At 39.3% G+C, this 15,520-nt stretch overlaps 1 protein-coding gene across 1 annotated transcript; it reads right to left on the bottom strand.

Annotated features, from left to right (window-relative positions):
* Positions 1-514: 514 nt before the first annotated feature.
* On the bottom strand, positions 515-15,320 carry CIITA (class II, major histocompatibility complex, transactivator; the record flags this gene model as incomplete). Its single annotated transcript, XM_008938602.1, is given in 15 exon segments — positions 515-599; positions 1,821-1,892; positions 2,515-2,682; positions 2,793-4,190; positions 4,192-4,480; positions 4,911-4,976; positions 6,311-6,364; positions 6,518-6,658; positions 7,878-8,027; positions 10,567-10,626; positions 11,213-11,296; positions 12,643-12,702; positions 13,127-13,255; positions 14,924-15,067; positions 15,275-15,320. Coding segments are annotated over 15 exon segments (2,946 nt in total), but the record flags the coding sequence as incomplete, so codon positions are not given.
* Positions 15,321-15,520: the final 200 nt, after the last annotated feature.

Here is a 15,520-nt window from a genome sequence, read left to right as displayed (position 1 = left end):
ATGGACACTTGAAAACACATAGTAACCAGAATTCTTAAAACTCTGTTTCTAATACTGCTCCTGGTAAAGGAAGGGACAAAAACTGTGTGAAAGTATGTAAGCAGAACAAAGAACTAGCTGAGCATGGCTTTTTTATATCTTTTATATAAATCAGATCCAAAGTGCTTGATCTCTGACAAGTTCTGGCAGAAGTTTCAGATGTCCATTGACACTGGAAGGTGTCAACAGTGGGGCTTTGTGCTAAATCTTTCCCACAAGCTTTTAACCACTGAGGAACACACAGGCAATTGACTGAAGGGGCATTGAACAAACCACTACCCAGTGTTTCACAGAAGGAAGAGGCATGCTAGAGCTTTTAGTCTCCTGTTACATTCTCTGAATGCTTTTCTCCTTCAGGTTGTTCATCAAAACAAGCAGTATTTTTGGTGAATAAAATGTTTCTTTGGTACACGAGCTCCCCCATTATCAAAGACTGCTGAGGACCAGCATTACCAAAATTAATCTTTAGCACTACTCACTCTAAATTCTTAAGTGATGGAAATGCTGGAAGAATTTCCACAAGTTTTAGGAATCCCTGAAGGCCATGTACTGGACCCAGCCTGGAAGAAAATAAATGCAGACATGCAGCAGGTTTCTCACGTGCTCAGAAAAGGCAAAAATTATGATTTTTTTAAGTTCTTCCCCTGCAGCCCCAAATGCAAGCTGGTTTACATTCCTCAGAAGTAGCCATTCCCTGCCATCTGCAGCAAGGATTTCTGCTTTGAAGGCTCCAGATGAGGACCCCACCAGGCTAGGGTTAGACAGAGCAGAGCTGCTTGCCCAGAAGCAGCAGTACATGCACTTCCAACTTCCTTGTTAGTTTTTGCAAGACTTATCTCACTTTTTTTAGATTCCTGAATTTCTATTATTTTTCTATTTTTTATTTTCAGGTTTTTCAGGTATTATAATCTTGATAACTGAGATGAAAAAAAAATATTTTTTTCCCCCCAACTTTTGGCAATTCAGCCTAACTTAAGATCAACATTTTACAGCAGCTTAAAGCATAAACTGGACTATAACATCACAGCTCCAGGTATCTGTCCCTCAGAAACTAAAATAAAGAGAAAGAAGGAGAGGAAATGAGAAGAGAAAGCAGCATAAAATCAGAAGTGAGGCCAAGCGTATCAGTTCTAGACTGGGTCAGATGTGAAGAGCAAGAAACAGATGAAGACTTGATGAGAGTTCTTTGGTGCAATTTCTGCACAGACAAATTCACACGCTATGGCAGGATAGTTTAAGCAATAGAATAGCCTTGGAGGCTCCTTAACAGTTTGTGGGAAAGAAGAAACATTACTACACCTCATTTTTAAAGGCAGTGTTTCCAAATCAATCTTCTTTTCTTCAGGAAAAGGGCACTAAATATTTTATTCTCTCATGGCCTACACTCTGACAGGGCAAAAAAATCACATCAGAAGACTTAGAAAAGTTTTGTTTTTTTTTTTTCTTTAAATATTTCCTAGATAGCTGGATCACAATCAGGGTATTTTATACCCCGTGGAACAAGATCTACACCTGGTGATAAGGAACTAAATTGTAGCAAAATCAAAACTGATAGAACCATGCTGATCTGTATCACTACAGGAGCCAGAAATTATGTTTTTGGAGTTTTGGCCATAATCTAATAGATCTGGTAGAGAAAAGCAAAATAGCAATAAATGAGGTTTACTGAACACTTTACCAAAAAAGAACTGTACACCAGTTCAAGGACTGCAGGCAATATCCATGGCTCTACTCAGTCTTACAGGCACTCATACACAAATCAACAGAGGTATATCACTTACGCCAGTTCTAGTTTTCGGAGGTTTTTGATGGCAGGGATCTCATAGATGCTGCAGCCAGATGCATCTTGCACACTAAATAAATCACAGTAAAACCAGAGTACAATAAATATTTTAGCAACTAAAACAGTGCTTTAGATATCATTTCTTAGTAAACTTTTACAGGAAATAAACCACTGCTGCATTAACTGCAGAACCAGGAAACTTCAGAATAGCTTCTGCTCAGACCTTTCTTCATTTGATTAATTTAAATCTGATAATTGCCTTTCATAGTTCAGTCATCTGCTTTTTTCCAGTAAAACTTAAAAACGCATTCTTCTAAATGAAAATAATTAGTGACCAGTGCAAAACAAGCCTTACAGCCCAAGTGCTACAGGGGTAAAAATGTCAATTACCCCAAGTTAATTGCAAAGCAGTTGGAATATAGCAACTCAGAGATTAAAAAGAAATCTGAAGGAAAAAAAAATGACAGCTGGCATTTTTACTGGCACTTTTGATGTTCTGCATGGTGCTGTCACTTGCCATGATGACTGCCACAGTGGGGTAGGAGAACACTGAGACTACACCAAAACTGCACTGCCTTAGCTACTTCTTCTTTGAACAAGCAGAGGATTCCATTCTCCAGCACTGCCAGTAAACCCACATTTTCTTAAATCACTACTATATTAAGAGGACTTTTGATCGTAAATGAGCCTACCAGTTCATCTTCTGCATCTCTACAAGGTCTGAAAGGTCACTGATGTCCTTCATTGTCTTTGCCTTGAAGGGATCAAGAACAAATTTCTCTGTTGATGCTCTCAGCAGTTGGCAGTCTTTTGTCTGTTCTAAAGATTTCCAGAGCCTGACTATATCATCGAGGGAGGCCCTGTGAAGTGCCAAAACATGTGACATCAACAGACATGACTGCTGGTGCACGAACGTGTGATCTACACACAGCCCTATGAATGACACTACTGTGTACAAAGAGTGACCAACCTGAATGATGCCACACTCTTGAGGCCCAACAAGTCTCTGAGCCCTTGTGTGTCGACGCTGCTGTTTCGCAAATCCAAGAAAAACTCTTTTCTTGACCGCTTTAAAATAGAGCAGAGTACATGGACATCAGGTGGTGTGAGAACTAAGCCCAGAAAAGACAGGTCTGGCTTGAGCTTCAGGGCCACATGCTGCAAAAGATAATTGCTTTGTGTTTCATAAATACAATGTAAAAGCTCAAGCAACCTCTCTGGACAGAGCTCATTTATCTGCAGCCTTCTAATGTATTTCAAGAGTGTTTTCTGCTTCTTGGTTGTTTGTTTGTCATCCTTATTTGAAAGGGAGCAGAAATAAGGGTCATTTTGGAGGAAAAACAATCCAGCCAAAAATCGAGGCATTAAATCTAACCAGTTATAAGGTTTTTTCTTCTTGGATGGAAAAGAGAGGTACTTCATTAGACTTTTGTCCTTGATCTCTTCTGCTAACATAAGGTGAAGCGCACTCAAGAAATTCTGAATGACAAAATCAGAGAATGTGCTTCCATACTCCTCTTCTTCACTATCTGAACGGCTGGGGAATGCAAATGGCAGGAAAAATCCATGTTTCAGAGCAAACTCTTTAACTTCCTTAGAAGGAAGATCACTTTTCATGGTGCTTTGGTGCTTTTCTCCAAGACACCAGGCAATATGGGCCAGCACAGCCAGACTCTCTTCATTTTGCACGGCTGTAACGGCTGTTGGCGTAGCTGTTACCTTTTGCTGAACAAATTTCAGGAAGAGTGTAGTAAGAGTTGAAGGAAGGCTTTTGTCCCCCATTTCAAGTACCGTCTCACAGACAAAACAAACAAATCTACACATAGCAGGGCTGTAACAATGACTGAACAAGTACTCACACTCTTTGATTAATTTCAGTGCATTACCACAGTAGGGTAATCCTTCAAAGTACTTGGTTACGTACAGTTCTCTCTGCTGAGGGGAAAATCCAACTATCTCAATAGTCTTATCCACTTTGGACAAATACTGGTACACCTTGTCTTTTGGTCTTGCTGTAAGTAATAAAGTACAACCACTGAGTATCTTTTTTTGGATGAGTCCTGAAAGCAGCTCCTTTACACTGCACGAGTCTTTTTCAGGCTGGCTGGCTGAGCAACGAGGAAAGTTCTCATGATCACGTAACCCGTCAAAACCATCAAAAACCAGAAGGACTTTACCAGGATTTTGCAATATATACTCATAGATCTCTTGGCTTCCCTCTTGAGGTTTTACAAAGAACTCAAGCAGCAGATCCTTCAGGCTGTATTGCTTCTCAGGCAAGCTTATTTGTTTGTAGTCAAATGAAAATACAAATTCAAACTGAGAAATCTCTCCATTGGACCAGTCCTGGCAGATCTTCTGAACAAGATGCTTTTCCCAGCACCACGATCACTTTAGTCTCTAAGGCTTTACCTCCAGGGATTTGAAATATTTGGTTTCTTTTAAGGACTGCCTTTTCCTTCCCTTGCAAACTGCAAGTTACCAGCCCCTTTTCCATCGCTTTCATGTTATTCTTCCCAGTCTTGGTTTCAGTTTGGCTTTGAACAAGTGTCCCATCAATAAAAAGGTGATCAAGGGTTACTTCACGCTCCATGGCCACAGACTTGCACATGTCTCGGAAATAATCCTTAAGTGATGTGCTGAAAGCTTCCACTGGCTCTAGAGAAATGAAAAACACACACAAACTGAAGAAACCAGTCCAGAAATTACAACATTGATTCATGGTGGTTTAAGTACCAAATTCTAATATGGTCAAAATACATCAGTTCCCACAAAGCATGTGGGTCTGGATTTATCCCATGCAATTGCAGGCACTTAAATTAGAAGTGCAGGCACAATAGACACCTTTAGGCCTATGAACTGAATAATTTTGGAGGTGTATATACATATCATAAAACCAGCTAAAGTACACTGATCCTCCAAGTAGGTATCTAAAGGTAGACAGCATCTTAAAAATGGGAATTGTGCTCAGCCTCATAGATTGTTGAATGACAATTTCTACAACAAGTAGCTTTTCTGTATGAAAATAAACATAGAAAAATTAGCCCCAAAACACTGGAAGTTTTAAGTTCAAGAGGTCTAAACTCACTTGGTCTCTTGAAAGGTTCTTCAGAAGGAATTATGGGAGCTTGGACTTCTTTGAACGTTTCTAGACCTGGAGAAACAAAACAATATACTTGAGGAAGACACCTCATTGGTGTCTTGGTTCAGCTTTACTAATTTTAACATGGAAATTTTCAAGTTCATTGCAGCATACACTATGTATCATCCAGAGAAAGAGATATTTTGTTTATTTTACAAGGCAAAGGAAAAAGATCCTCACACAAGTACAGTTCAGCTGACATGAACTGTTGCAGGCAGTATGGCACGAGACAAGATGACAGCTGTCTGACAGATCTATGAAGCAGAAGACCTATCACAGCGAGGTGACATCCACTCTTCAGATGTCACTGTTTCACAAAAATTCAATTACACATATAGGACTTATGTCATCAAAAGCAATAGCTTCCTTGTGCTATTTGGCACCTTGCAAGCAGGCATTAAGGATGAAAGTCACAGAGAAAAGAGAATTTGTAACAGAATTTAACCATTACTTTGGTAGCTTATGCACTATATTTTCTGCTGCATTTGGAATTCTGAGGTTTGTGACATACTAACATACGTTGTGCTGATGTAGGTCATTTGCAATTGTTAGTATTGTGTATGCACCTGAACAGCATATATCATTTACAGATACTCCCCCAAACCTAGAGGTAGTATTTGCCTATCAATCCCCACTTGACAGTTTTGTTCTTTCGGGTGGTGTGGGCCACCAGAGGGCAACAAAACATCTGCACTGAGCTGCAAGCACCTGTCATCCCCAGGGTGCAGAGCTCAGACACTCACCAAGCACTCCAACCAAGCCCCCTGTTCTAAAGCCTCTGAGGGCTGGAAGAAAAGTGTCTGAGGAAAGTTTGCTGCCACAGGTGGGACTGTTATAGCCTGACCCAGGCTCTGGTTTCTCTATTAGCCTTTCTGTATGTTAGGCTTCTGTACTGTTTAGTTAAACAAGTCATCATCATTTTGGGTTTGGGCCTTCCATGTGAGCTGGCTGCAGCCTGGCTTCCAGCACTGGGCACTGGAAGTGCTCAAACCACCCCAGTACCAGCAGAACTGCTTCTGATGGTGCTCAAACATACTGGGCTTCTGTATTGTCCTAACTAGACAAGAAGACTTCTTTCAGAAACTGGACTTCATAGCAAACACAGTGGCTTGGCTGCTAATATATAGCAGAATCTGTAGCAATACAATCCCTTACCTGCTCTGTGTTTTTTACTAGACTAACCAGCCAGTGATCAATACAAAGAAGGAAATGTCATTAATTTTTATTTTCCTCAATAAAGTCAATATTAATAAAGTCTAGAGGGGACAATTGGCTGTGGGTAGAAGCAATATGCTCCCTCTCCCAATCTAAAGTACTGTATATATAAAAATTCATTTTCTACTTACCACATAAACTAACTGGTAAACTTGGGGATTTCAATGTTTCTGTAGAAGTCAGCACTGGCAAGAAACAAATGATAGTTTTCAGGCTATCATAGCTATCAGAAACTGAAATGACATAACTTAGTACTTTGTTGACAGCACTGATCTTCCAACACCTGTGGATACCTAAATACCCACATAAACATGTGGTTAAAAGGTTATTGCTCTTACCTTGATATATTATAACATCAGATGTGCCATTTCTAAGAACAAAATTAAGTATCTGCTGAGGAGCATCTGCAAAGCCTGTATTCTCTTGGATCCCTTTCACATCAACAGGTAGACACTCTGGAATCAAAGGTGCTGAAGATCCTGAAATGAGTGCAGAATATTTACTCTTCTGTTTTTAAAGGCTCCTGCTTTCTAAAGGTTTCTAAGAAAAAAAGAAAAAAAAAGGCTTTCTAAAAGCTACTTATCACTTCTGGCAGTATCTGAGGAAATATTCCCAGTAGAAAGTTTATGAACTAGAGTTCATACGATCATGTGAGGTCCACAGAATCAGTTAAACAAAAATTCTTAAAAGGTATGATGAATGTGAAATACAAGGGATTACCCAGCTTTTAGTGACCACTGGTTTTTGATAGCCTAAAGAGAAAGTTTATTAATGTAAGGAAAAGCACTTAAGGCAAAATCTGTACATCTGTGGATCAGAAATCCAGAAGAGAGAAAATGTGTAAAAATTATATATTTGAACTAAGTTTAACATCCTACACACTACATCTTTCCCACATAACTGCATGTCATTTAGCTTGTACAAGCAGCTAGCACACATCCTCCCTCTGAACCTGCACTGGGAAATTTTTTTGATGATGCAGTGCTTGCAATTTAATCAGCCATAGCTTTGAGTTTCTATAGGTGTGACAGAATTTCTTCTGCTACTTTGTGTTGGTTGAGCTAGCATCCAATGCTTTGAGACTTCTAACTTATCTGCTGCTTTTTGGTTCCTTTCCAGCATAGATTTAACAGTGAAAGATGTTGAACTGTGTCATTAGCACTTGCCAGTGTACCATGAGCAGCCTCTGCTATACAACGTGAATTATTTTGTTATAGGAATCTTTCTTTTTTACTGTGTATAAAAACAGCTCATCAGTTCAATTAGTACTCAGTTTTTGTGAACAAAATGCCAACCTAGATTTTGCTTTAATATTGCAAATATAATCATCCCACAGTCCTTTACAAACCTCTGGCTGAAAAAGAAATTGGAACTAACCTGAAGTTTATTAATGAAAATTTGTGATTTCCTGTTGTTAAGAAGTTATTATTTAGATAAGCATATAGTAAATAACCCTGTTCTCTTATTTATTAATGTGCACCTCACCAATTAAATTAAAGACTTATTCTGTTTCATGAGGGGCAATTCACTTTTAATTTCCCTTGAATATTTCTCATTCTTTTAGTAAGTGCCACACTTTTAAGTGCTTGATTGAAAGAGGTGTCACCATTGTTCATGGTCAATGAACAGACTTAGAGTTTTTTCCTTGTATAAATCAACTTGTGTACAGGTGCACACCTATTCTTGTATTGTACATACCAGGAATTACAAAGCTTCTTTCCAGTGCATTGGTAGCAGGAACACAAATGGACATGTGCTGGTTAGTCAGTGAGGTGGAGCTAGCTGGATGGCTGTTGAGAGGCACAGCTAAGAGACTGCCACTGCCTGCAGACACTGCAGGGACTTCCACTTGAGAAAAAGCAGAATGAAAGGAGAAAGTTATTTTGTTGCTAGAAGTTAAGGAGGTTAAAGAAGGGGCCTCTATAAATATCATAAACCACTTGATTCTAATCAGTCGTGTTTTGATTCACAATAGCTTTCTGAAATTTACACATGCCTTAAAAGCTAAAACTTATTTCTGAAATCCTGTAGTAGAACACTTTTTTTCCAGTAGTTCACTGTTTTAATTTTATTTTTCTTCATCTCTCCTGGCCTGTATTCTTTCTAGAAACGTTCAGATGTAAATGATCTTACACATGGATGACTGTCAGGTAAGACATAACAAGGTCTTACACTGGCTGTACTAAGTTTCCCAAGCAGTTTGTTACCTTAATACTGTACAAGATTAGAGGCCCAAGTACAATAAACTGAGGACCTTGACTTTCTACTTAGGCACTGCAATGCTTGTAAGGTTAACTAGCCTGTGTTAAGAGAGTTTCCCAAAGAACAGTCACGGACATCTGAGCTTTAAAAGATGCAACTGGCCTGCAGCATTTGGGGTTTTTTTCCCCAAGAAGAGGACAAATGGTTGAAAGGAGACTCCTGCTCACTGTATGATTTCATCTGTTTATCAAAAGTTTCTTGCAAATCAAGAAAGAAGCATTTGCTTATTTTGAACTAGTTTGCTAGTTTCCTTGGTGTTCCTACAGGCTTATTCCCAGAGTTGGTTTTGCTTTTCTCTTCCCTTTGTGTCTAGCAGCAACAACTAAGTCTCTATTTCATTGCTTTCTGTGGTCTAATGTTTTATCAGGAGCTACAAACCTGTCTGGCTTTTGTGCCACTATAGAGTATGCTGTCAACCAGAAAGCAAGCTCTTTAGGGTGAGATGTGTTTATAGTGTTTATCAGGAACTGATGTATTATCTTTCATTTTTACTGTGGTATAAAATCTGACTTCTAAAAGTATTTTTCAGCTTGTGTCTAAATCAGCATGTGAAATTTCCATATAATCTCCTATTGTTGTGTTACTTTGGCCAGATAAGATTAGTTACTGTTTTTACAGCTAACTGTTTTTACTGTAATTACAGCTAGCCACAAACAGTTGGGCAAATCTGAAGTTTAATTTCATTCAATTCCTTTGAAAGAATCTCATCCTTGGCTTACCACTCTGAATTTTGGAACATATTATCCTCCTTCCTGTAGATAGTCTTACACTTCTGAAGAGTTGATGCATTTGCCTTTGTAGGATCATACTGTGACACTCCTTTTATGACAGGTTAAATAAATTTCTGATTTTGTCATGTAGTTCATCCTTCTGTCAGTTACATTTCTTTTGTACCCAGTACTTACACTGCCTTATGTATATATTCCTTCCCTTGGCCTCTTAATTGGGTCAAGTAAGGCAGAAAGTATGATAATATTCAGAGCACTTCCTGGGAAAGGATAGGTGCAGCTTTACAAAGCACCTGCTAGCTCTGTGATGATACTGCAGACTGGAATGCAAGTTCCGTAGGAGGAGGAATTTGTACTAGTTTTTGTATTGTTTTGTTTTTAAAATCAGGAACTTATGTGTTATTTCCTTTTTAAACACTCTCATTGTTAGTGTGGCATAAACATAGGCTTTAAAAAGTACCAAATCTATAACAGAATTTAAGCACATAGAAGGCAACACACCTTTAAAAGGTACTAACTAGCAGGAACTTTATCTGTGCCTGAAAAACTACAACTGGCAGGTACCAGTTCAGTAAGAACTCAAATTACTTTTCCAGATCCAGCAAATGCATTTTTTTCACAGCTAATTCTACTCAATCTCTCACCAGCAGTACACATGAACATTGGAAAAAACCTTGGGTCACAGTCCCAGTGCACATGTGTGATCTCTAGGACTTTCATCCAGTCTATGCCACTTCCTTAGCAATTGCCAGCCTGGATTTTCCTGTGGTGCAGTCCCATGGTCCAAACACCCTCTGCATGGCTCTTTAGGTTACTTGCTGGTTTTGACTGCCCATCCTGAGAGGTACACAGCCCATGGGCTTTGGTACAGTCAGAATTCCCCTTAGGAGGCTTGGGAAGTGTGCTAGCATACAGAAATGTGTATGTCACTTCAAAAGACAAGGTAATGTATTCATTCAAAGGTGATTGCTCTCAAAATCACATGGATTTTGGAAAAGTGTTTTGCTGGTTTAGCTATGCCCAAGACACCCATTTAGGCTACAGCAGGCTACTTTAGCACCAGTTTACACCTAGGGAACAAGTTACAGCCTGCTGGCCAGAGGTGCTGGCTTGTAGATGATCTAAGAGCAAGCAACACCTAGAAATTCCCTTTCTCCTGTTCTTGGTTTTGTTTAAAAGACCATAGAGCATTGACTGGTCCAAGAAGCTGTCTCTTCACAGTTAGTATTTTCACTAAGATGCTTCACTGGATTTTTGAAAGGTGTCACACTTAGAAGAAAGAGAATCAATACCTCCTTTCTCTAGAAGGCAGAGTTACAGTGCCTAACAGAGGTGGGACTTTAGAATATGAGACAATGTATGTCCAGTGATACTTTCCTATTCAGCCAATGACTTACCAATTTTCTTGTATTTGGGTTCCGAAGCACCAAAACAACTCTCTGCAGAGCCTAAGAAGGCTGAAAGAAAGAAAGGAAGGTGATAGTAAGTGAAAAAATGGAGCACGTGTGGAAATTTTAAATTTCCACCATAGAGACTTATTTTAACTTTTTAAAATAGAAGGGACTGTTACCAGTTTCAATTCAATTGTACAGCTCCATTGTATAAAATGTGAACTTGAAAAGCCCCCTATTATTTTACTCTGACCGTGAAGTTTCAGTTAGGCTTCAGATTTTTGTGCCAGTAATCAAAGATTTTTGCTGTTGTTCTTGCTATTAAAAAGAGGGAATTGTTCAACTAATACTTGCTAAGCTATAGAGACACTGAAAACAAAGTTAACACTGTAACACAGTTGATAAAAAAAAAGGGAAGAAATCTGCTTAATTTCATGTCACAGAACAACAGATTCTGTGAATTGCAAAGAATGTCCCAGGGAGGAGGGGGGGGCTGTTTTCACTTCCAGCCCACAGAGGATGAGCAAAGTCAGAGAAGAATTTCTGGTTGTATTAATGAAGAGCTACATGAGAGGTGGTAAAACCAAAGTACTGTAAAGCAAATTTAGAATTCAAACAACACAGACTTTCAAACTCACTATTTTTCACTTACTTCGTTTGTGACATTTCTGCATCTTTGTGTCAGTCAGTTTCTCAGTGTTTTCAGCAGAGATTTCATCCAAAATAAGGTTCTCTCCTAAAAACATGAAATATTGCCAAATATTAATCTTTGTTCTCCTAGAAAAATTACAGAAAGAGGTAGAAGCAAAAGAAACATACCAACATGCAGCAAAGATGAACTGTACTCCAAATAAAAGATAAAAAAAAAATAATGATAAAACATATGCAGAGCAATATGATTTAGAAAGCCCATAAACCTCTGAAAGCAGATTCTGTTAACCTGTGTTAGTTTCTGAACTGCAAAGTATTAATCTACTGCCAGAAATTCAGTGGCTAATAAAACATTAATGCTCTAATAATGATAAAACATCACAGCTGTATCACAGTGTGATCTCAGTAAAGTTACTTACTCATTTTATGTATGAAAAGGATTAGATCCTTTAAGAGACAGAGTAAACTGTTCTACACAGATTTTATATTTTGTGTTACTCTGAAGTTATCCATACCATTCTTCTACTGGCAAATCCTTAAGTACTATACTAATACTATATCTTGCTTCCTTCTAAAGCAAATATAAATTGTGCCATTAGATACAAAAACTGTCAGGTTTTAAGCATACCAACGAGCAGCAAAAAGCATTTTAAAAGTCACGTGTCATTCTTGTAGCCAGATTTGTGCCAGGGAAGGACTGACCTATAGTAAGTTGTTTCAAATTACTTTGCTCAAACATAAACCAGGATATACAGATATTCTGTGAATCTTTCTGATTCTAGATTTCCCAATAGCCACATATTTTTATATATATACACACACACAAATATATGTTCTGAAATAGTAAACAGCTGCATTTGTGCCACTACCATAACAATGATTTTGTACCAAAAGCCAAGCAATTATCTTTGGTCAAGCACTGAACTGAAGGAATAATCTACTACATGAATATCATACCATTGCTGCATTGATCATGGAGAGAAGTAAAATTTAACAAGCTTCCTCAGGCAGCTTGTACATCCTGGACAGAAATAAGTGTGCATGAACTGCATTTATATGTATGCTGAGACCTCTGGGTGAGTCAGGTTTAATGAACTTATGTCTATCATCTGTGTTGTGCCCAAAATAAGCCTGATGCCAGTTGAGGCCATGTAGTGTACTAGACAGTTAAGCTGTGCATACACTATGGCCATGGTGACATGATCAGCAACTTAGAGATAAGACTGCTATCTCTGAGAAAGGCCTGCAAAAATACAGAAAAAAATCAAAGTTTGCCAAGAAAATCCTGGGGGACAGTTTGCAGGGGGAAAGAAGAGGATACCAGGTGTACAGAAACCTTACTAGTGTTCAAACTGTGGGGATGAAGTGCAGTGCAGATATTAGGCAGAACACTGTCATGGAGAAAATTTCTCTTTGCCACATAAATCTTACCAAAAGTGTCTTCCACCTGCTTCTCCTGTTGATCTTTGAGTACATATTCTGCTAATTCAGCTACCAAGACAGAAACAAACAAAAAAAAAGAACACAGTAATTATCAGTAATTTTCACAGTAAAATTCCTGTAAGCTTACCCTCATTAACAGAATTCTGCAGTGTAAGTGAAATTGAAGAGTTAAATGAAGTTTTTCTTGTAAATTGTTATTCAGGAAATAAAGACCATGAAAAAGGAGAAGTTGAGGCAGGAAGTATTAAGCAGAAGGAGCCATTAATAGAGATTTTCCCCCAAGCACCACGAGCTGCTGTTGATCGGTTTCCCCGCAATGCGCAGGTTTAGGCACCCTGGTGAGATCCCCCATGCATGAGGACAGGCCCCTGGGTGCAGGCCACTGCTCTGGACTGCAGACAGAGTTTGTGAGAAAGAGCTATAGCAAGCCATTGGAAAATAATGATGTCAGACCCCAAAACTGCTTTCATACCAATTCTAGCATAAGCTTCTACGGTGTTGGAGCAGAGATACAATTCATCCCCATTTTCACCGTTTTCCATAGTGCCCAGGAAATCCATATTACTGAACTGATCATAGTAGCTGGCATCGATTTCAGGTTCTAGAATTAAAAAGGAGCACACATGACCATGACCAAGGAATAAGAAAACCAGATAAGCAGGACATGAAGAAAAGGCAGATGCGTTACTTCAGCGTAAGGCTTTGGCTCTTCACTACATGTTACCTAAGCAAGAACAGAACTAAACTCTCAGTAATTTATAGTCAACCAGAAATCAACACTTTTCTTTTGCTAAACTCTGAGACTTCATCTCTTGCAGCAAATAACACAGTTGTAGGATCTGTTCTATGACACTAAAGCCTCCATGCATGGCCCAGATTCATCCGTGCTATTAAGCCTTCTTATTCTTAAGCATATGGTGGTAACATCCAAATTCCCTGTTCCAAACAATGCTGGCTCCATGCTAACACCTGAACTGCAGCTACAAGTTGCCTGTGAAGCTGCTTGTTGGCTCAGGCCAAAAACTTGCCAGGGACCATGCTAACATTTTCACAGCAGAGATGACCAGCTTCCAATAACTGGTGCTACCTCCTGACAATGTTCAATTTACCTACATCATCTCAGACATCACTAAGGCTCAGAAGCATTCAGATCAGTGAAACATCTCTGATATAGCAGGAGTCAGTCCTCGATCCCTAATTTATCCTGCTTTTAGTCACTGAGCAAGTGAGGCTGTGGGAGTGCAGAAACACTCTTGCAGCTGTTACTAAGTCAGAAGCTGAGAGTACAAAGCTCAGCCTGGGAAACAACTAATCACAAAGATGATTCCAGATTCTTGCACTCACTTCTCCTCTGATTTTCCCATGTACCTACTGACACTGGTCACTCATGAAAGCAACAAGGATGTGAGGTGGTATCCTCCAGTTTGGTAATGTTTTGCAGCTATTTGGCACAGAGCTATAGGACTTCATACCTAGCATACATCTGTTCTTTTATTGCCACTCTCAACCCACTGTCCAGTTCATTTCTTTAAAATAAGCTCAGCTACTGCTCCACAACAGTCAGCAGCACAGATACACTTCCATACATGTATGCCAGCAAACTTAGGGAGAGCAGAACTTTCCACAACCTCCACACAAATTCAGGAACATTGAGTGGCAGGGCAGCCTCCTAATCTGATTACCTGTAGGAATCTATGTGCAAGCAGCTATCATCTTTATGCCCTGGCCCTTCTACTTTCTCCTGTCACAGAGTCATAAAATCATTGGTCTGTTCCCCAAAAAGGTGTAAAATGGCATCTGGTAATGAAAATCCATTGTGTTGGTGCCTTAGGATCTTGAAAGTAAACGAAGTGCTAGTTTGCCTGCAGGCTGGCTCATCTAAAGGTCTCTGTTTTGCAAAGCTTTTGGCTTGAAAATAGAATTGTTGACAATTAGACTTGACCAGCTTATGACAGGAACATTTGCAAATAAACTACTTATAGGAATGATATTACACCTTGATGAGTGACATGTATAGTATGTTTTGTTAGACTCACTGAGCAGGAAGCTGCAAATAGATACAGTTTTAAAAACATGACAGTTTATGGAGGCAATCACTATTTTATATACAGATACAGACAAAGTTACCATGTCTTAAGACCAAGTCTCTGTTGAATTTAGTCCAGCTACCATGATGAACTGCCATTGGATGGCTATGTAGTTGACAGGAGATGGTAATAACTTTAGCCTGATAACTAAACTCATATATATTTGTTAGTGGTTTACTCACCTGCAGAGAAGTCACCTTCTTCATTTCCAGATAACTTAGGATCAAGGAGGGTATACAAATGCAATGGATCAATATCACTGTGCAGCAAATCAAGATAGCCATTGTCAGACACTGATGTTGAGTTCATGATTTGTCTCTTGCTGTCTGAAATCAAATTGCAAAGCAGTTAGCTATAACAAAACCACAGCTTTTGTCAAACAAAGCTACAAGTCCTGCACTGTGGCTTTCCGTTAGCAAGACCTGGAGCTCTTAAGGCTGTAGAACTGGTATTGCTTGCCAAGTCTTGTGCTGAGTTATAACCCTGAGTGATGTAAACTGATCCATCCAGATCCAGGCTGCAGTGAGACTTACCTATTTTGAGTCCAGTGAGGAGAATAGGCTGCTGCAGCCTGACCACCTGCACCAAAAGTGCCAAATATTTAGTAAGTTGCAACTCTTATATATCTATCAGGATATAAATGATGCAAGCACAGGTCCTGCAGGCACTGGGGAAATGAGAAGCCTGCAGTGAAGGTGATGGAAGAAGAATGCCGTTCTTTACTGCCAGGATAATTTCTTCTCTGGGGAAGCAGCTTCTGGCTGGGATGCTACACCCAG

Source organism: Merops nubicus, unplaced genomic scaffold (assembly GCF_000691845.1).
Source record: "Merops nubicus isolate BGI_N331 unplaced genomic scaffold, ASM69184v1 scaffold53924, whole genome shotgun sequence".
Taxonomy (NCBI): domain Eukaryota; kingdom Metazoa; phylum Chordata; class Aves; order Coraciiformes; family Meropidae; genus Merops; species Merops nubicus.
This window is presented reverse-complemented; position numbering and strand designations above follow the sequence as displayed.